The sequence below is a fragment of the Anser cygnoides genome, chromosome 3 (genome assembly GCF_040182565.1).
Source record: "Anser cygnoides isolate HZ-2024a breed goose chromosome 3, Taihu_goose_T2T_genome, whole genome shotgun sequence".
In the NCBI taxonomy this organism is placed as follows: Eukaryota; Metazoa; Chordata; class Aves; order Anseriformes; family Anatidae; genus Anser; species Anser cygnoides.
In genome coordinates, this window is record NC_089875.1 from 46,901,990 (window position 1) to 46,923,350 (window position 21,361).

General features: G+C 42.5%; 1 protein-coding gene and 1 long non-coding RNA gene across 6 annotated transcripts; one reads left to right on the forward strand and one right to left on the reverse strand.

The window, feature by feature from the left end:
* The first annotated feature begins 715 nt into the window (after window positions 1-715).
* UNC93A (unc-93 homolog A) lies at window positions 716-21,353 on the forward strand. 5 transcript variants are annotated; one of them, XM_048045933.2, is made up of 10 exons: window positions 716-981; window positions 1,550-1,609; window positions 4,251-4,400; window positions 6,453-6,634; window positions 7,223-7,452; window positions 10,425-10,550; window positions 13,118-13,335; window positions 14,466-14,601; window positions 16,116-16,247; window positions 20,760-20,896. In XM_048045933.2, the coding sequence occupies exons 3-10, from the start codon at window positions 4,314-4,316 to the stop codon at window positions 20,780-20,782; spliced, it is 1,134 nt and encodes a 377-aa protein (XP_047901890.1). In that variant the 5' UTR covers window positions 716-981; window positions 1,550-1,609; window positions 4,251-4,313; the 3' UTR covers window positions 20,783-20,896. The 5 variants fall into 5 exon arrangements, with proteins under 5 accessions (XP_047901890.1, XP_047901889.1, XP_047901891.1 ...); XM_048045932.2 differs by lacking the exon at window positions 20,760-20,896 and adding an exon at window positions 18,149-18,419; XM_048045934.2 differs by lacking the exon at window positions 20,760-20,896 and adding an exon at window positions 16,458-17,996 and having other exon boundaries at window positions 717-981.
* On the reverse strand, window positions 5,570-9,133 carry LOC106049247 (uncharacterized). The gene is made up of 3 exons (XR_001214413.3): window positions 8,741-9,133; window positions 6,861-6,902; window positions 5,570-6,124 (listed from the first exon to the last, which is right to left on the reverse strand). It is a non-coding gene; the product is annotated as an uncharacterized lncRNA (long non-coding RNA).
* Window positions 21,354-21,361: the final 8 nt, after the last annotated feature.

Consider the following 21,361-nt stretch of genomic DNA (forward strand, 5'->3'; position numbering starts at 1 on the left):
ATACATTGCATGGTGGAAAAGGATCTGAAGGGAAAGAAGGAAAATGCAGGAAATTTGGACATGAGAACTGAAATCTTGGGGGTTGGGGGGGGATGTTTGGGCCTTTGGAAGAGCACAGGAGCAACTCATACTGCTGGCACCTTTGGTGCCAGAAAAATCATATTCCCCTGACTTGGTGGGCAAAATGAGTTCACTGACTGGCAGCCCCCTTCAGTCCTACCTCTGGGAGGAAACAGCTTTTATGTCTCGATTGGTCAGCTCAGTATTACGAATCTCACCTCTGAGCTGTGACTCTCTCTCAGCATTTAACAGCCTGTGTTTTCAAAGGCCTCCGACCACCTCAGCCTTTCTAGCTCCCAGCCAGCGCTCACCCTCATGGTAGAGCCTCACAAACACGGAGAGTGAGCTTAACCCTCGGGGAGGTAAACACCTAAAATCAAGACCCCCCAGGCCAGAAATGGCTGGGCTTCACAAGGCATGCACCTTGTGTGCAGCCGGTCCTGTCTCAGCTCCAAAATCAGCAGGACACCAAAGGAGGTGAAGGAGGAGGGGAGAACAGAGCAACATGGCTAGCCTTTCACAGCAAGAAAGGAAACGCTGTGCAGGCAGCCTGGGCCAAGCAGCCCTGAATTTTAATCAGCCCCTTTTCTTCTGAATGGAGAACTTGGGACATTGGTCTGGTGGGTGGGTGGGAAGACCGCAGGCATTTCAGGACAGGCTCATTTCCTAGGAGAGCAGGGCTCTGGAAAAAGGACTGGTTGCTGCAATTAGACTTGCATGGGCATCTCCTAGGAATCAGCAATGCTCTCCTATGCCAGCTGAAAACTGTGAAAGACTTCTCCTACCTGGATCACTTAATGTTGCCCCATGCGTCGGCCTTATGATTCACAGGTACCCCGCTCTCTGGAGGAGTAATTTCTTTCCTCAAGACACTCACACTGCTACAGTCCATGAAGAGTGTCTTCTGCCTGACAGCCTCAGGTGAGTGTTTGGGGTGGCGGTAGCTTAGTCAAAGGAGGGTCCTGACTGCCCCACAGAAGTTTCTAGGTAGAGAGGCTCTTGTGTCTACCAGACTGGATTAAATAGCAGCAGCACGGGTTCAGCCTGCTAGGAATGTTATCCAGGTAGCTCTCTGTAACCTGCCAAGTAGGACCATGCAATCTGCTGGCTGTGCCACCCTTAATATCTCCAGCACAAGCCAATATACTAAGGGCTTTGCAGTAATGCTACAGCTCAGGACAACAGGCTCTGTCCTGGGGATTCCCTCCAGTGCATCTGCAATGCCTTCACCATGGAAAAAGGGCAGGAATCAGCTTCCTTTCTCCAGGTGGGAATATGCCGGCTGTCTCCTCTCACCCCTCTCCCCACCCTTGTGTTTGGAGACATCCACGGGCAAGCACTCGTCCTCGGCACCAGCTCCTCAGAGACCAGTGCCAATTACGGCCAGCTGAGAGCAGCTCTTGCAACACTTGCCCAATTACAGGGGTGGCCAAACCATTGTCCAGGCAGCATAAAAATATATATATATATATATTCATCCTTTCTGCAGATAGACTCAAGGGACTAGGAGCTAATCAATTAACAGCCTCCCAAGACAGAGATTCCTACGGTGAGTATTCTGGGTTTGGGAGTTGTTGTGGTGGTTAAAATAATTGCTTCAACAATATATCTAACCAGCAAAGAGATGAAATAGGGAAATGAAAAATAATTATGAAGGTAAAAATGAAGATATTCATAAATTACAAAAAAGACAAAACCAAAAACAACATAAAGATTACCTTCTGCTGATATGATCTTTTAAGCAAAGCCTGCACTCATTTACACTCAGAAAATAAACACAGGAAAATAAACATGACGGGCTGTGGGACAGAGCCATGAATTTAACTAGCCTCTTCTATCTCTGTGTTTGTGATCGTGCTCTGTGGGACGTTTCAGTTTGGTGACTGCAGTCTGCCATGCGAAAGCTAAGCCCAAAGTGCAGCACACAGCTCCCGAGGCTCACTTAATCTTGGTTAGACTGACAGAAAGAATGAAAGAGGTGTCAAGGGTGATGCACAGCAGGCCTGCTGGAGACACTGCTGCCTGGTACCTAGGAAGAGCTCCTCAGCCTTATCAGATTTCTGTGGTAGAGACTGTGCATTCCTAGGGAGAGGCTCAGGAGCAGGCAGCTGGGTAGCCCAAAGCTCTGGGCAAGGGAGATGGAACAGGAATAAATGTCTTTGATCACTTGAAAAGGGAAAAAAGAAAACCCAAACCCACCATCCCCCATAAGCTCTTCAACATGGTGCTGCTAAGAGGACGTGACAGAGCTAGGAGTTCAGAATTCCTCCACCAGAGAAGTGCTGATCAGATAATCTATCCAACAAAGCATTTTAAAAATATTGTCAAGTTAATGTTTGTTTTTGCTTTTTTTTTTTTTTTTTTTTTTAAGCTGTGCTGTCATTATTGCTAATGCCAGGAAAGAGCAGTGAAAATAAAGGCTTTTAGAACTGAGTGTGCTTTGCACTATCCTTGGTTCTCATATCTGCAGGAGCAGGTTATAACTATGCTTTAGCTTAGGATAACTGTTGTTCTTGCATTTTCTCATTCACTTTTTCAGGGAATGTGACCTCAGCTCCCTAGAATTTTGCAGAGTATTTCTAAGGTGTCCAAAAAAGAAACAAAAGAAACATCACCGGGTGTAAATTTATTATGCAGGCATCTGGATTGGAAGATTGCAAGGGTCCATAAACCTAAAAAGATGGGAAAACAGGAGGCCAAAGTAGCACCAGTTTGGTTTATAAGCTTTATAGAGGATTAAAACCACTGCAAAACAGGAGTCACATTGTGATCTAATTGAAACTCTTTGCATGCTGAGCATGGCCGTCTGTAAAATAAAAAGCCAGTATTTCACTTTCTAGACTTGCAATGTAGAAGTACCATTAACAAAAGAGAATTAAAAGATTATGTTTTCTGCATTATTTCATTCCAGAAGATTATAAGACAAAAGAAGAAAATGAAAAGGCATATACTGGAATTTTCTCCAAAGGCGAAACTAGCCGTGACCTCTTTAATGTATTTAAATGAATTAATGCATTACAACTTCCTCCCCTCACCCTCGAGTGTCCCTCTGGGAAGCAAAATTGTGCCATCTAGTGGGATTTGGAACAAGCCAGTTGAACTGTGTATTCTCGCTGGACACTATGGACCCGTGTCCTACCACCTCCGCTTGAACATGTTCGTGGTACGGCATGGGTCTTGGATCCCATTTTGCTCCTAGGTTCAAATCCCTCCCCTGCTAAAGCTGCAGGAAGCATTTGGAGGGGGTCTGCTCACCCTGCCTGGCTTAGGGGCAGGGGAACCTGGTGTGTTCAGAAGGGGAGTATCCAAAAAGTGGCCAGAGTATCCAGTGTGTCACTAACAAACAGAAAATAGGGAGAATAGGGAAAAACAGGGGCAAACACAGCAGGACAGGCTGGAGAGGGAGGAACTTCTCGCCTCTTGAACCAGGCAGCACTGGGAAGGTAAAATACATCCCAAAACGGATGCTTTTTTTCCAGGGGCCAGAGAAGGGGAAGGTAAATTGCTTTTTAATTTATTTGCTAGGTCTATGTTTCTTCTTGTTGATGGGAAAGATGAGAAAAAAAAATGATTTTAATGACTACAACTTGGTAAATTTGAAACATCAAAGCCACGTGATGTGGTTCCCCTGTGGATGAAGGAGCTGCCATTTGCCAGGCAGCCAGCAACGTGTTTTGATACACTGCACAGCAATGGAGCTGCTGTATGCAGATGAGACTTTAACACAAACAATCTCATTTCCTAGTACTCTTCTCTAACCTTAGTTAAGCAATAGGCCTAATATAGGTTTCCATGTGATCTTTTAATCTTTGCCCTTTATGGATTGGTGTATCATTATGCCAGACAGGCATTTAACTGCTTGCCATTTTTTTCTCCCGTGCTAGTGATAACGGAGAGATATATCGCGTATGGCTGCAATATTAAAATCAGTCTGAGTATCACAAATGACTTATATAGCTGAGTATCAAACACAAATCTAATAAAACCTGATAGATGTCAGTTGGGAACACTCCTTATTGCCTCACAGGCACAACAGGTGAATGAGTAACAGCTCCATGAGGACTTTTCAGTATCGGAAAAAGTAAAGTTCATTGGCCGATCCTCAAATAATTAACAACTCTTTCCTTTACAAATACAGTGAGAAGTGATATTTTCCAACAAAATATAATCTGTTTTTCTCCATTTCAAAGCATCCCCTGGAATAATTGGATCGATTCTGTGATCTGGGAGAACTTTGTCTTGTTTGAATCAACATGGAAAGGAATCTTAAGAACGTTTTGGTCATTTCTTTTGGATTTTTACTTCTCTTCACTGCTTATGGAGGGCTCCAGAGTCTGCAGGTAAGTGGAGCATCTCCCATTAGCTGGCAGGACCGCTGGCCTGGAAGCGCACCAGCCCAGCTGGTGGTGTGAAATCCCTCAGTCTTTCCATGGCTTTTGTGAGGAAGGTATGCACTTTTTTTTTTTTTTTTCCTAAATTACATAGGGTAGGACATCAGCTTGGCACAGGTTAGAATCCCTCACCCAGACCCATAGCATCTACTAAATAGATGATTCTAATACTTCTCAAATAGATTGAATGCTTGCATCAGAGTACTTTGTTTGATCCATATAAGCTGTCTGAATGAAAACTAAATTTCTCTGAGATATTTCTCAGAATATATTGCAAAATTGAAAACAAATTCCTTTTCTGGAAAGGGTTTCTTATGAATACTTCTAAATTCCTATAATTTCAATATTATTATAATACAGTGATGTTAAATAATAAAAATATATGCCCACCTTATTAAATAATCTGAACATAAAATAATATAGTTTCATGATGTAACATTGTAATAAAAAAATCTTATTTTATATCAAAGGCAGCCCCAGGTTGTATTTACATTAACATCCTAAAACACAGTACAGAGGTTTGTAAACGACTTGAACACTCAGCATAGCATACCTCAGAGCTGGCTGGTTTAGTATAGTAAAGAAAAATAAAACGCAGAGGGGATACCATTGCTTTCTATGAATACTTCATGTTAGATAAATGCAAGGAGTTTTCCAGACTAGAAGACTGCTGGTCTAATGACAAACAAATGTATATAAGCCATCCATGACCAGGTTTAGGCAGGATATTAAAAGATATCCCTGAGCAATTAGGTTCTTGAAGGATTTTCCAACTGGTGTAGGAATCTCTATGCTTTAAAGGTGGAGCTTGATATGTTTATTAAGGCTTCTTTTCTGTATAATATGATACATATATAATACGATACAGTTGTTTGCAGTAACAAGGAGCTCATCTCATCTCAGGGGAGGTCCCCCCTAGCTCTGCACACCTGTCTCTTCTCTCCGAGATCAGTTTATATTTGCTAACACTCAAATTCCAAGCCCAAGAAAGTTCTGCAAAAACAGTCCCAAAATGGATGGAGATGTTACGAGCTGGGCAGACTAATGAGAGGGGCAATGATAAACACAAGACATCACAGTCAAGAAACTCATCTGAAGCCATGCATGTTCAGGTGAAGTGCTGGAACACGGATGTTCCCTTTCCTGCAGCACGGAGTGGTGCCGACTTACAAAGTAGACCTCTTCTCCCTCCATTTTATCTTGGTGGTTAAAGACAACTTGTTGAGACACAATCAAAAGTAGGTTATTTTATTGATTTGTAGCCTGCAGGATAGGTATTAAAAACAGGCACTATTTATTTCAATGTTTCTCCCCGCCCCCCCCCCCCCCCAAAAAAAAAAAAACAAACCACACAACAAACCCTCTTAAAAACTAAGCTAACCATATGATTTTGAAAGCCTGGCTCCTAATTTTGGGAAGTTGTAGCTGACAAAAGCAGACACTTGATGTGTTAGAAATGAGACCTCTGTGATCAGGGAGTCTCTTTGCCTGTTGGCAAAACAACTCTTCCAGTCCCCAAATGCACTGACACTGCTCAGCAGAGGAAATCCCCTCCTCAGCTCCTTGTCCCGATGGCTGAAGAATTCAGACAGTATCAGACCTCCAGTTTGAAGTAAAGCATCTTTCACTGTGGCGAAGTCAGCTCTTGCAATGCAGAGCTAAGGATATTCTTGCTTGGGGCAAAGAGAGAAGGACAAAAAAAAAAAAAAGATTATCCTTCATTCAGCTTGCTTTCAACAAGAAACTCAAACAAATTACATTAAATAATCTAAGACAGTACTGACCAACGCTTTGGATCTGAGCAATCCTCACGTGGTTCAGTACTGTATTTTCACAAAAGGGCTATCACTGTGAGAAAATAAGCATTAATGCACAAGCAAAATGCTCTGGGGAAAGGAGTTGGAGACGGGGGAAGCTAGGGCTGGATATATCTGCCTGAAGCCACCCTCTGTACACCATAGCAGCATACACCTGTCTCACCCGCTGTTTTTGTCCTTGCAGAGCAGTCTCAACTCAGAGGAAGGCCTGGGTGTTGCTTCCCTAAGTGTTCTCTATGCTGCTCTTATCATCTCGTCCATGTTTCTCCCTCCAATCCTCATCAAGAAGCTGGGTTGCAAGTGGACCATCGCAGGCTCTATGTGCTGCTACATTGCCTTCTCCTTGGGGAACTTCTATGCTAGCTGGTACTAGTGCTCAAGTACTTGAACCCTCTCTACTGTCTCTGGACTAGATAACAGTTAGGGCAAAACTCTCTTTCACCTCAACCCCTACCCTAGCTCCATGTTGTGGATGTAAAAGTTAAATGCCAAAGGTATTGCCTGCAAGGAGTAGGGATAAATAAATCCAGTAACAGCTGGAGCAGAAGTGAAAAGCTGAAAAAAGCCAGAATGAATGCATCCATCTACCCACCTGATGCTGCTTCTCTAGCTCATACATGTAGCAGAGATTTCCCTTAAAAAAAAAAAAAAAAAAAAAAGGTTAATTGAAAATCCAAATGACTGTTTGGACTATTTTTGGAAGTACTGAAGGGAAAGCTGTTTTCTAGTCAGCGGCTCTGTGAGCAGAGGACCACCACATGGTTTCAGGTCCTGAAACTTCCAGGTCCTAAGATTCAGAAGACTGGCCCTTTCTTGGTTTCACATCATAGATTTGTTGAATCACACACAGGATAAATCTATTTCTTTGATGTCTATTTTTGCCTCTGGAACTTTGGGCAAATGATTATTACGCTAATGGATGATAACCATGCTAAATAAAGTGTTCTTTGGCAGGTACACACTAATCCCTACCTCTGTGATCCTGGGCTTAGGAGGAGCACCACTCTGGTCTGCCAAATGCACTTACCTCACCATTGCTGGCAATTCGTACGCTGAGAAAGCAGGAAAAAATGGGAAAGACATTATCAACCAATACTTTGGGGTCTTCTTTCTGATATTTCAGTCCTCTGGAATCTGGGGAAATCTTATCTCATCCCTGATATTTAGCCAGTCTTCCAACAAAGGTAAAATAATTTAAATTCTTGGCGCTTCTTTCTACTATATACATCAGCTAGTTTTAGATAGTAAAAGATAGATTTCTGTAGTTGAGCTACTGACCCTCAATTCTCATCCTAGGCAGTGAAAACAAACACTTCAGGTGTGAGTTAGCTCATCTGAAGGCAGATGTCTGAAGTAGATTGGCTAAATTGCTCTCTGGAATTGTCTATTTTCTATCAACTCTTCATCAGCTATAAACAGAGTTCAGACAACTAGCTCAAAAATAGACGTCTATTGAGTTCCTTTTGAATTCCACCCCTGTCTTGTAAAGCACAGATAGGCTGCTGGCAGTGACAGTCTTTCGGATCTGACTTCTATTTAAAGTGGATTAAAACAAAAGGCACTGGAGCAGCCTTTTCGCAAAGCTTGTAGTATTGAATTAATTTGCTGCTAAACATTCATGGTTAGTCAAGCTGATGTTGGTGCTTACTGAAAATTAGTGCTTTTCAGAAATGTCAAGAAGAAACAGAAGTAGTTATTGGCAGGAGTCTGCATGCCAGGGCTCCTCCAGCATGTTTCAGGTTCAGGCAGCAGATGTTGATGTAGCTTGAAGAAATCACTCACCAGCACTGCCCTCATTTCCCAAGCTTGTAATTGGCATAAGCTTTAAATGGGCAGTTGTGAAGATAAATTAATACTTGGACACCACCTTAGAGATTCAAAGTGCTATGGTGTATTATAATTATTGCAGTCTCCCAGGCTTTCCCTGTTTTGTCAAAGTCAGAACAGGATGCACACGGAAGGAGCTTTCCATATCCACTGCTGCTACGAATAGCAAGAAGTTACCTCTCTTCCCTGGCTCAGTTAAACTGTACATCCTCTGGGGGGTATTCACATAGGGATTAGGTTGAACCTAAATGTCAGGAGTTGGCATCAGGATTTAATCTTTGAATCCTTGGCTATATGGCAAGGTAGTTGTGACACTTATGGAGAATCAGGCTTCCTTTAAACCCAAACACCATCAAAGCAGAATGCTGAAGGACTTTATCACTTGCAACAGAGCCTTGCTGACCTGATTACTGAGCCACACGATATCTCAGGAGGGACCAGATGCTCTGATTTCATTTGCAGGCCAGAGGATTTGGTGCAGCTGTGGGGTCTGCAAAACATTTTACTCTTCCTTGCCTCACAGTACGCGTCACATTAAGTGATGTTAAAATGAGGATTAAAATGCTGTCTGTCTTGGAAATCCCCTCCTAGTTTTACATCCAGGGATGTTCCTTAAAGTCCAAAGAAACTCTAAATTTTACTTACTTTTTGTCAGCTACATGGGATTTCAGGGAAGGCTGTGCTCCTGAGAGGTGTGCAATGACCAGCACATCTCAGTGATGAGCAGCCATGCTACAAGTCATACTTCCCAACCGTGCCTTGTCAGCGTGACTCGGCTTTAATCTAGAGAGAACTTCTGGCTGGAGTAAGGGTCTCCAGGCATCCAGTTCTTTGCCTCTCCTCTGACAGTGCAGCAAAGGCACCTACCTATACTGCCCACTTCAAATGTGCTTAAAAATTCATTGAGCAGTAAGAAAGATACAGTATGCACCCGCAGAATCAGAATGTGTTGACATATTGCCTGCATCACTGCATCCAGACTCAGCAAGGCAAGCTGCTTTGTGATGCAATGCTACATCGGGAGACAGCAATCAATGTAAGTTGCAAGAGTCATCGTCTCTCATTCATTGATATTGTAGCCTTATTTCCAAAGAACAGAGCATGCCCAGCCTGGCACCTTCTATACCTCTAATTACAACTTCATCTTCAGATGATATATGTACAGATAAAATACTTGTTTTATGCTCTTCCATGCTTTACTAGTGTGAGTCACTTTCTGCATATCATCACTTGGCTGAGGATCTGTTTGTCCAAAACCACGTAGAAGTAGCCATTGGCAATAATAATTATTTTATGTTATTAAGTTTAATCTGGTATTGAATCTAAAGCTGTTTATGAAACTGGTGAACAGCTGCTTCACATCACAGCAGAACTGATTGGAAGCAATGGGGGAAAGCACACTAAAAGTAGTTACTCAGTAACTCGACTGAAAAATTACAGATCAGGCCCTGTTTGAGGAACCAGCCAAGGTACACCATATTGCCCTTTATTATGCTTGGGCCAATGACAAATTCTACAACAAAAGTACTGAAATTATGGGGTTTTGATCATCAATTCCCACTGCGCAGATTATTTGGGACGATGCTTAGGGTCAGTATTTTGCCTTTACAGACAGGGTCCTGGAGGAAGTGGGCACAGTGTCACGGGGACGCACAGGGTGTGTGAGTGTGCGCACGTGTGCCGCTTTGGCACGTGCCCAGCACAAGGCTGAAGGGATTAAACAAAGCAAAGGTCTTACTCCAAACTCTGCCAAGCTGGTCTGGTTTCAAGTATGTTCTCAAATAGTAATAAAGCTCGTAACAAAGCCAGGAAAAGCCGGATTCTTGGAAGACTGCATTAACGGGCAATCATAATCTGAATTAATAAAGTAGGAAGATGTCTCAAGGTGGTTTCCATTGCTATAACTTATACAGAAATTACCTGGAGAGGGGCAGTATGTTCTGGCTGTAAGAGCTGAGGCCCAGCCGTTCGATGCTGTTGTGAACTGAGGGACCTTTCCAGTGGTGTATTATGATTAAGAGGTACTGATACACGCTGGAACTTTAAATGCTGCAATCTGAGATGGGATTCAGATTTAAGCCTCTGGCTTTAGTCCACATCTCCAAATAACTGCCAATTCAATGCTCTGTCTTGAGCAACTGTTTCCGTTAAACCAAATTTTTGTGTGTTAAGCTTGGATTCTGAAGTTAAACGCCTCTAATTGGGAAGGATTTGAAACCATGACTAATCACTGAGTGCTGGATTCCCTTCTCATTATGTCCTTATATCCAGTGTGCACTCACCTCATGTCTTCTCTGTCCTGCCTTTCTTTTGGTTCTTACCGAAATAGTGGAAATCTCAGAAGAAAGCCTAGCGTGCTGCGGAGCACATGATTGCATGAGCGAGACCACTAACGCCACTGCGTCAGCAGGACCCTCCGAGTCCTTAAAATACACTCTGCTAGGGATCTACACCGGTAAGTAATCCACGCAATCTTTAATGAATATCGCTGATGAGGAACCCACTATTTGTGAAACCAAGCATCATTTTACAGATTAAGTTTCCAACTTCCTCCTTCAACCCAGTTTGCTAAAAAGAAATATGATATGTGAGAGCTGTAAACAACTCCTTCCTGAAGAGTTTCAAATGCTGTGTACCGGTGCCACATCGTTTTTGCCTAAAGGAGCAAGCCACTTTTCACCTGGAGTAAAGCTGTAGCCCGGTATGGTGACCCCCATAGGACTGTACTGTAATTAGAGGTGGATCTGTACCATGGCTCCCAGAACATTCAGTCATTTAGGGGGGAGGCTTTTGGATCCCTGCTGAGATTTTACAGCTTCAGTCAATTCTCAGCTGTGATGCTTGAATTATAATACATTTGTGCGAAAGGCGAAGATAAAAAGCAGCGCTAGGCGAATTGGCACGTCTCTCATTTAGTAACGACAGCTCCAATAGACCTTCCTTGCATAAGGCTAGAAAGAAATCAAAGACAGGGAAGGTTGATGCCATCAAAAACTGGAATGACAAAAATAGATATGTAAAGATTCATACAGTGACATCTTGTAGCAATGAAGGAAGTTCAAAATGCATCTGGCTCAGAACAGGTTCATCTCTAGATAACGGGGAAGTATCTAGCAAGGCAATATGTCACCTTACCTCTGTTAAAATATCTTCACAGTCTCTGCACACATATATGCTCGCTATTCTGGGACAGATGGATAGCATTTGTCATATGCTCACACAGAGCGTATGCAACCCAGTCAGAGCCAGCACTCACCAGGCGAGTCCATCACAGCAAATCCTCTCTCCTTCCCAAGCCTCCATTCCTTATCGGTGAGAAAACGCAAAGAGTATTCCCCAATTTCCCTTACAGAGTGTGCTGGAGCTGATGCCTTTCTGTTAAAGGCAGGTTTGGCTCGCAAGTTCAAATTTAAATTTGACGACTAACATACACAGCACTCCCTTAGGCTTTGCTCATGCAAAATGAATGCAACCCCGCTGTCTACTGACCTTGCGTCAGTAGGGTTTCATTTTTCTTTTAAGCTTTTAATAAAAGATACGTCTTTTCCTACCTCAAGAAAAGCCATATAGCTAGATATTTCATTTAGAGACATTTTTAAAACATCTCCCCTGTTTGGTTGCTGAATACGTATTTTGCCAGCTTGGGTAGAGCCAATAATGGGTAAGTCTCCTGTTGTTTATTTTGTGCATGTTTCTATTTATGTTCATACCAATCACTATTAAGCCATGCAGTTACTTATCTCCTGTAGTCGCTCTTGGTTCATTTGACATATTTGTTAGAATATTTGTTCTGTAAATGTGCACGTCCTGCTCTCATCCATTTAAGTCCTGCCATCAGCCCATACACACTAATGAACACCCTGGCAGAATACACACCTCTTAATGGTTTACAGTCCAGCCACAGTGGAGAAACAGTACGCTGGAGAATATATTTTCATTCTAGAAGACATTGGTGAGAAATAATAAACAATTAGAAATTGAGGCAATTTAATATAAATCTGCTAATGTATTTGGACAGTAAAAGTCGTCAGAAAGTAGCACAAATATAGTAACATAGGAGGACATTAAACAAGCCACGTGGATGAGAAGAGGGGCCTGGTTCTCCTCTTATTCTCTAACTCCACTTGTTTGCATGGATGGATTTCTAAGCTACATCAGTAAGAGAGGAAACACAGTCATGCCTTGTATCTGTCATAAAGCAATCAGTTGCCAGTCTGTGGCTTCGTGTATATTATTAGCTACAATTATCTTCCTGATAACATGAGCAAAATCGTATTGATTCACTCCACAGGCAACAAATGTAGACTGATACATACACAATCATTTTTTAATTAACTACGCTATGTATTCTTTTATATGCTGCTTCTGCTAGGAAATTATAGGTTCAAAGCTGTAACCTGTGTCTTCTTCAAGTCACCCACAGCTGTTCACTGTCATCTTTAAAACAGCACATATTCTGTACTCAAAGTCATGCTCAGAGCTGACCAAATAGCTAACCAAATAAAAGGGCTACATGTACTGGGATCCAAGGCAGCGGTTCTACTCCTAGTGCTTTATTTTTCTTTCCGTGTAGTTGAAGGAAGATCCGCCCCCAACCATGAATGCCTTGGCACTGAAAGTGAATATTCCTTGCTTGTGTTGATTTAAAGCCTTTTGATAGATCCAAAGGGAGCTCTTTCTGGCCAGCTCCCCAGCCCCGCGACCCCTGGCCTGCCCTGGAAGGGTGAGCCATCACCCTCAGTGGCCGTGCAGCTGGCCTGGCGGCTGTCACAACAGGCGAGTCACAGCTAAGCAGAGGGGATTTGCGAGGTGCACAGCTGTATGCTGAAGATGCAAATGTAGATCAGGCCTCCTTGTTTACACAGAAATGGCCTTTACACTGAAGCGGAATCATATTCATCTGCCAAAACATCCCATAGAGAGCTAAGCACTAAGTCAGAACAATAACAGCAACAAGCGATTTCCCATCCTTCTTCCAGCGTTCCTCATTTTTTTCATGAACTTTTTGTTTTGTTTTTGCAGCTAGTGGTGTGCTAGCTGTGTTGCTGATTGTTATATTTCTGGACCAGATCAAATCTGACCAAGCAGAGACTGAGAAAGAAATACAAAAGACACCATCCCTTTGGTCTACGTTCCTAGCAACTTTCCAGCACCTTAAAGATAAAAGACAATGCCTTCTAATCCCTCTGACAGTGTACAGTGGGCTTGAACAGGGATTTCTTGCTGGTGACTACACAAAGGTGTGGATGACAATGCAAATCTATTTCTGTCTGATTGTTTTTTTTTGCCTTTGTGACTTACTGTTGCATCTGATCTATATTTACTTGTTTGAAGATGTTCTCAATGGTGATTTGTGCCTAGTTACTCTTACTTCTACTTGAGTGACTCTTGACATCTTCAAACAGAATAGGCCAGCCGTAAACATGTCCCTTGGAACAGCCTTAAAAAGAGCACAGAGGAGAGCTTAACTCATCAGTGGAGGCCACAGAAGAGAGCTACAGGTTCAAACTCTTTGGCTTGTTGTAAATAACAAACTGGGAGAAAAGCCAGAAGTCTGCAAAGCTTTTGTATCTTCCTTCCTTCTGGTTTCCCTAGAGTTTCTGTAAGTGCAAGTCAGCACACATACCACATATTTTATTTTATGAACCTTTACAGTATGAGGGCAAGCCATCAACATTGCTGGCTGAAAGCCCTTACCAGTCGCTAGTGCAGCATGTCCAAACCCTGACATCGAAATGATCAAAACCTCCTCTGCTCCTCCAATTCCTCTCCAAACCTGGACACGTAGTAGGTGTGCTCTCCACACATTTGTTGAGAAAGCCTCCAAAGAAAGGGGGCAAACTTCCTGAGCTGCTTATTTGAAATTTAAGCTATCAAACCTTGCATATAAGCAGATGGAAGAGTGCACCTGCTGCTGTGTTTGAATGCATTGAGAGGGGCACTCCATGGCCACGTCCAGAGGCTGCATGCTCTTGCAGGTGAGGTCCTCCTCATTTCCCAGGAGGTGCTCAGTGATAATCATAGTGCCGATTGTTGATCTTCAGATCCTGAGGTACAAAGGAAAGGGCAGAAAACTCCTAGTGCCACTGCCAGGAGTTTTATTTGCATAGTGAGCAGTGCCCCAGTGCTTTCCCCTGCTTGTTACTGCTCTGTTTGCATAGCATAGGTCTGACTGGGAACCGGGTTAGGGATATCACTGCTGAAGGCCAACTATGTCAGTACTCCAGAGACCTGTCAGCAAACTCCGTAGCTGTGCTCCTTTGACCTTGTCTGTGCTGGCTATTTACTAAATACACAGGCTAAGACCCTTGAACCTTAGCTGCATATTTTCCCTGAAGCCAATGTGTCACCACTGTCTCTTCTCTTGCAGACATATGTGACCTGTGCCCTGGGGATACACTATGTTGGTTACGTGATGATCTGCTTTTCAGCTGTGAATTCCCTCTGCTCTCTGCTCTTTGGAAAGATCTCTCAGTTCACGGGTAGAAAACTCCTTTTTGCATTAGGTATGTAAAGGTCACTTGAAGGACTGATCACCTCATGTAAAATATCAAATCCAGTGCTCCCCCCTTTGTGTGCACTACAAAGGGAGAGCTCCCTGTCAGCTCTCAGTTAAAACCAAAGTCAGTTGGGGGGAAAACTTAACTCATGAGAAGAGAAGCAGCACAGCCAACCAGTGTGTTCAAGTCACTGCCTTACACCACTTTGCTGGTGTAGTTAACCCTGCTTTTATCTACTCAGAATGATGAGCTCAGAATTGATGCTTTATAGCTCTAATGCAACCGGCGATAAATGATCTTACAATGCAGAAGTTGAGGTCTACACTATACCTGAGAAGGACTTCTCCATTGGGGTGAAACTTCCTCACCTTTACGGAGCGAAAGCCACCGAGAACCTAGTAGGATACACTGCTGATTTGAGTCTCAGGGGGTGGTGAACCAAGAACTGTCAATAACCAATCTAGAAATTTTAGGAAAAATTTAAAAGAGTGGCCTAGTGTACTTTTCACTGCTTGTTCTAAAGGGTGAAAAATAAAGGAAAGGGTCATATGATAACGTGTCAGGCTAAAATAACTTGAGGGCCTGTATATGGAACAGCAATGTTCAGATTGCCATGAGAAGAGATTTGTATATTTAAGAACCTCTCCATCTCCAGAGAATGCTGTTACAGGAAATAATGGAGGCAGAAGAACACCAAGAAATGTTTAATTTCTGTCCTAGTATCCACTGAAGTATCTACGCTGAGGTGTATTGATACTTTACTTCCATTACACAGACTTCCACATTATTAGAGACCTCCACAGGAATTTTTAAACCTGGGCAAGGAAGAAGAAATTTAGTGTCCTTTATATTACTGTCACTATTCAGTGATTGTTCTACATGCATTTCATTCTGTGAAACTAATTTTAGATGTAAAAAAAAAAAAGCAAATTAAAATAAATTAAAAAAAAATAGCATTAGTAATGCAAGACCTCTAACCTCTCAGTTCTGTTTAATAGTCTTTGTACTCAGACTCTAAATGTGTGCCCGTGACAGAGAACAGCCAGTTACTCATTTACGTGCTGCTTTTAAAAAGAAAGACAGAAAGGCAGCAGTCACTCTAGACATCCTTAATTGCCTCCTTTAGACCTGAAACAAAATCTGTGTTTAAGGGCTACCTAAGGAGAGGCGACCAGTGCTTCCTCTCCCGTGCCACATGCATCGCATTTGGATTGCAGGGCTTTCAGCAGCCCCTTCTGCTGCTGAGTGGCAGTTCTCATCCTCTGGGATATAAGCCACACCAGCTTCCAGGATCTCAGTTTAGGACACTGCTCAGAATTATTAACTGAAGACTGCAAAGGGATCGCATTGTCTTGTGTTTCATGTGATATCAACCCAGTCAGCGCAAATCTCAATGAACCAGAAAGATTTTAAGATTGCCTTGTGCTTTAGTTGGGAGTAGAATTTTAAAGCGCATCTACCACTATCTGTCCTGCTTATAATAACATTTATATTTCACTTCTTTCTTTCTAAATTGACAGCCACAGTTACAAACATTGCCTGCATAATAGCACTACTGCTGTGGAAACCTCATCCTAACCAGCTTGTTGTGTTCTTCATATTCCCTGCTCTTTGGGGCATATCTGATGCCATTTGGCAGACACAAACTAATGGTAAGTCCTGGTGACAATGAAATGAATTCTCCTGAGATATAAAAATTCACATTTGTATTTATAAACAATCTGGTTTAGAACGTGCATAATAATTATGATGGGACTAAGACAACATCTGAAAGAAATACGTTAGCTCTTTGGAGACCTGAAGAAATAAGAACAAGTTAGGAATAAGAAAGTAGAATACTCAATAAACATTTTTTTTTCCAAAATGAAGACAGAAGAACATTGCAGAAGATAATAACAGATATTTAGAATAAATATTCTGGATGAGTGCAAGTTTTTCACAGAAAATTAGAAAATTCAGAAAAATGATATATTTAGTCTGTCTTTTGTAATAAAGGAGAGCACTGAAAAAAAGATCAACTCAAAGATCATCAACAAAAGAAGCAGCAAATTGGCTGTTAGGAGTTATTCGAAAAAAAAAAAAAGGGAGAAAACCACACAGAGCAATATTATGCAACCATGTAAATCCATCATTCATGCAGTTCTGATTTGTTCCATTTAAAAATCATAATCAAATGTGATAAGGTACAAGAAGGCAACAAAAAGGAGCAGAGCCTTGGGAGACTTCCATATAAAGGAAGACTAATAAACTAGAATGCTTCAGCCCAGACAAGTGATAAGTATGGAAAGCAGCCAGTTAGGTTATGAATAGTATAGAAAAAGTGGTTAGAAAAAAATGATTTATTCAGTATTTCACTCAATAACAGAGAAAGTGTTAACAAATAAAGTTATCCTGCAGCAGCCTTCATAAAAAATGAAGGAAATGCTTTTATTCACACATTACATAATTGAACTGTGGTATTCATTGACAAAGGATTTACAAAAGTCCCAAAATGTAAACGGTTTTAGGCTGGAATTACATCATTTCAGGGGAAAATGCTCTTGGGGGTTACTAAGCCTGGTGATCCAGAGGAAACCTCCAACACAGAAAGTTCCTTTGCCTTTGATTGCCAGAGTCAGGAGAGCATCAGAGGGGAAAGATCATTCTGTGCTTGCCTCATTTCTTACCCTCGGAGTCTGTTACTGGAAGGCTATGGTTGGACTTCTTGTCTGATACATAGCAGTTGTCCTTATAATCTTCGTGTTCTGCTTTGTGATACAGTGAAATTATTATACACTGACAGTTCAGATACTGAGCTGATACAAACTCACTTCTGTAAGGGATCCTTTGAACTTATCCCTCACCAAAACTAGAGGAAGTGCTCTTCTAGAGACTGAAGAAAGACTACAAAATTCTGGAGGGGGCAAGAAAGAGCCATAGTCTCTGATGCCTTGAAGGACAGCCTGCTAATGACTGTCAGTCACAGTCTTTTTAAGTCAATGCCGTAGCTTGTGTCCGCAAGATACAGTTAAATCCTCTCCCACCTGCTCCCATATTTTGATTCTTTATTCATGAGTATTATTTTCCTCCACCTCAGATTCGTATTTGGCAGATACCGTAGGAATACGCATGTGACAGAACTAACTTGCTTGGGCCCACATCAGCACGTGTGTCTGGGCCTCCCTCCCTCTGGCTGCTTCAGTAGATGATGAGATGATTTTGCTCACTGGATAAATCAGTATGTTCCTCCTACAGAGCCAGAGGGAAATCACCACAGCCCTTTGCCTGGCACTTACAGCAATCTCCTTCCCAGTGTGTGTAGCAAACAAGGAACTGACCAGTCTGACTTCTTCCCTGTCTTTCCAGCAGCTCCAGGTCATATTCCTTGGAGCAGAGCTGGTACACGAATCAACTGACACCCTCCCAGCTTCTCTTATCTCAACCCACATCCTTGTGCCTTTGACTTCAAAATCAGTGCTCTCATTATTTAGGTTCATGAAAAGAGAGCGTCAGTTATCATCTGCCCTCTCTGAAGAAAAGCTGTTCATTCATTTCCTGCTGCTTCTGCCCACAGTCTCCCTGGCTGTTCATCTATCTCCTTCCCAACACTCCTGAGAACCAGAATTTTGTCTGCCACTGTGATAAGGGATCTTCCCAGACAGCCTTGCCCTCAGACACTTGACTCCCTTGAGGACACCTCAGTAAGGACACCTCTGTATGCCTGAGGAGGGGGCACCTGGTGCCCTCACTAGGAAAAGAGGTAGTGCAGAGGACCTCAGTGTTGGAGACCAAGGCTAGGAGATGGCTGCAGTTCCCAACCCCCGGACATGGCACAAATGGTGGACGACTCTTCATTGCTAGTGAGCTCTGCAGTGCTGAGACAAGTCTGACCCCTATTACAGCACTGTGATAGGTCATCTACATTCCCAGATTTCTGCTGGATGCTTACAAAAATTTCACACTTGTCGCTAACTGGGGAAAAAAAAAACTTATGTTTGCACATTTTTTTTTGTATTGTTTTGTTTTGTTTTACCTTCCTCACATATCCTGCAGTTTCTAGTAACAAAAGTGCACAAGGTTTGCGTTGTCACAGTGATGACAGCAGACCGTGCAGTGACAGTACTGCATTATGCTGCATGCCAGAACAGGATCTGCAGTTTGACATGCCCATTTAGGACAAAATCTCTTTGCCCCTTCATTAGTTTTATACAGGGAAAACAGCATTAACATCATATGAGAAATTTGTGACTCCAAAGGCGAGACTAAGACCTAAAATAGCATTAGGGACTAAGATCTGTGGTGCTTCCTTAGGCAAGATCCCATGAATGCCCCTTCCATCTCAGCAGATTAATCACTGAATACATACAATGGCATTGTGCTGCATACTTTGGGCATTTTATGGTAATCAGAGATGGTTTACTTTGGCCTGCTGTGCATAGTTAATGCTGGAGTTCCCCCTAGAGGATATATAGGCAAACAATAGATGAGTCACTATCTTGTAAAGGTTTCCTAATATGTTTGTGTACGTGTGTGCACTCATTTATTTCCAGTGAAAGCTGCTTCGTTTCAGAGTGTGTAGTGCCCTCTCTTATCTAAACTGAACACAGCTGCTATTATCACCTTCCTGGCAGTAACTGCACTGTGGGCACAAACAACTGTGCAGTGCAGAGCTATCAGGTAGACCACAGAAAAATAAAACTCTCCAGCCTGATGCGTGCCTTTAGAAAGGATGTGAATCAGTCTGGAAAGTTTATAAACCTGGACTCAAATGATTTCCAGCAGTCCTCTTACATATCCATGCCTACCAGTACCAGAGGAAGGGGAAGACGCTGTAGGAGTGGGAAAGCAGGCAGTAGCAAGCAGGATGGATATTTCCATGAAAATAGGGGCCTGTGGCTGCCAGCAAGAATTCAGACCTAGCAGCCTCTGCACTCAGCCAGCCCAGCAGGTCCTTCCACAGCTTCAGCCAGGCAACTCGTGCCATGCTGCCCTCAGCAGCGTTTGTGATACACATAAATGTTTAGGTTCAAGAAAAAACACCGTTGTGCTCCTTGATAACTGCTAGCTGATAGCTTATATACATCGTGGAAACTAGAACCTTCCTGCCAAGTCGACACTTCCCACAGTTGAACTTCAGACTATAGCTTCCCACTCAGTTCTCCCATTGCTTTGATCCAAAATGAAGGCTTCATAAGAAGGGAAAAGAGGTGCCAGCTGAAACCCAGAATACACGTAGAAATGTCATGGTACCAGAAACATTCCTATATTAAACCCTTGTCACTAATCTGCCGTTTTCATGTATGCATAAATCCCTTTTCAGAAGAAAACACAGGATATATTTGCAAAGTCTCTGTTACATGAACAACTTGTACTTGCTCATTTATTAGGCAGAACTATGAAGGATTATCAAATAATTCACAGACAGTTTAATGAACTAAGTACCTCTTATGATGCACTTATCCAACTTTTCCATCACATGTAAATTGAAACAATCAGTTAATGTTATCTTGTAGCCATCAGGAAGCGGTGAGTTTTTTGCATACAGATGATGTCTCCCCCAGGGTAGCAAAGCCGAAAGGTTAGTTAAGCCTACCCAGAATTCTAGAGAACTTTGTACTCTTTGTCTTTTGGCTGAATGTGCATATTTCAAACATATGTGTTGTTAGATACAGAAGTGGATGAGAAGAGTCAAGGTTCATCATATTCCTCCCTGCTCACCACAGCTGAGTCAGTGGAATTGCTTGCTTCTTTATCACCAGTGATGCTAGCTCAGCACCCAGAGGAAAACAAGTCCTCTCCCCTTCCCTGGGTGCCTGACCAGTCAGATCTGGAGGCGGGAACCCCTGCCTGAATCCCAGCTGCGGGTGTGCGGCTGACCGAGCTCAGTGGAAGCCTTCCAGGGAATATGAAAGACTTGGTCTGCGAACCTTCCCTTTTCTGGCTGATGATTTGAAAAATAAACTTCCTGCTACCTCACTTCAATAGCACACATCCTTTCTTCCTTCCTCTCATTTTCTTTCACCCTTTTCTCTGATTTTTGCTACTTTATCATTTTTGCTCTTTCACTTATTACATTTCATATGAGTGAAAAAAATGTTCCAAGACAAAGCCTCTATTTTCCTTCTTCTGACATCCCTGAGGGAGGGTCTATTTTCCCTCTCATGGCCTATTTATCTCTGTTGCAGAAAATACCTTATTTCAAATTTAACCTTCACAAGCGTCATCTCCTTGATTTCAGGCCTCTACGGCGTTTTATTTGAGAAAAACAAGGAGGCTGCCTTTGCAAATTACCGTCTGTGGGAATCATGTGGATTTGTTATTGCCTTTGGTTACAGCACCACATTGCAAGTCTACATCAAACTATACATTTTACTGGCTGTGCTTGTGTTGTCTATGGTCACATATGGAGTGGTTGAATACATGGAAGTTAAGAGCTCCCCTGGGACACCTACTGCTACAAAAAAGGAAAATGTAGGACCTCACACCCAGGAAACAACTATGTAACCCAATGGCATCAGAGTAATCGAGGTCATCTACAGGCATGTCTCCATGGATGTTCCAACAGGTACTGTTGGAAAGAGGATTAAGGAGCAGATGTCAAAGCCAGTATACTACAAATGTCGTCTTTTTTTTTTTTTTTGACATTTCAGCCTTATAAAGGAGGATTATCTGACTTCATCCTTTCATACAGGTGACCAACTAAATGTCTTTTTTTTTTTTTTAAATTAATAAAGTCTTAATAAACGTAAACAAGACTCTTGAAGTCTTCATGTTTTTGTATTTGTGG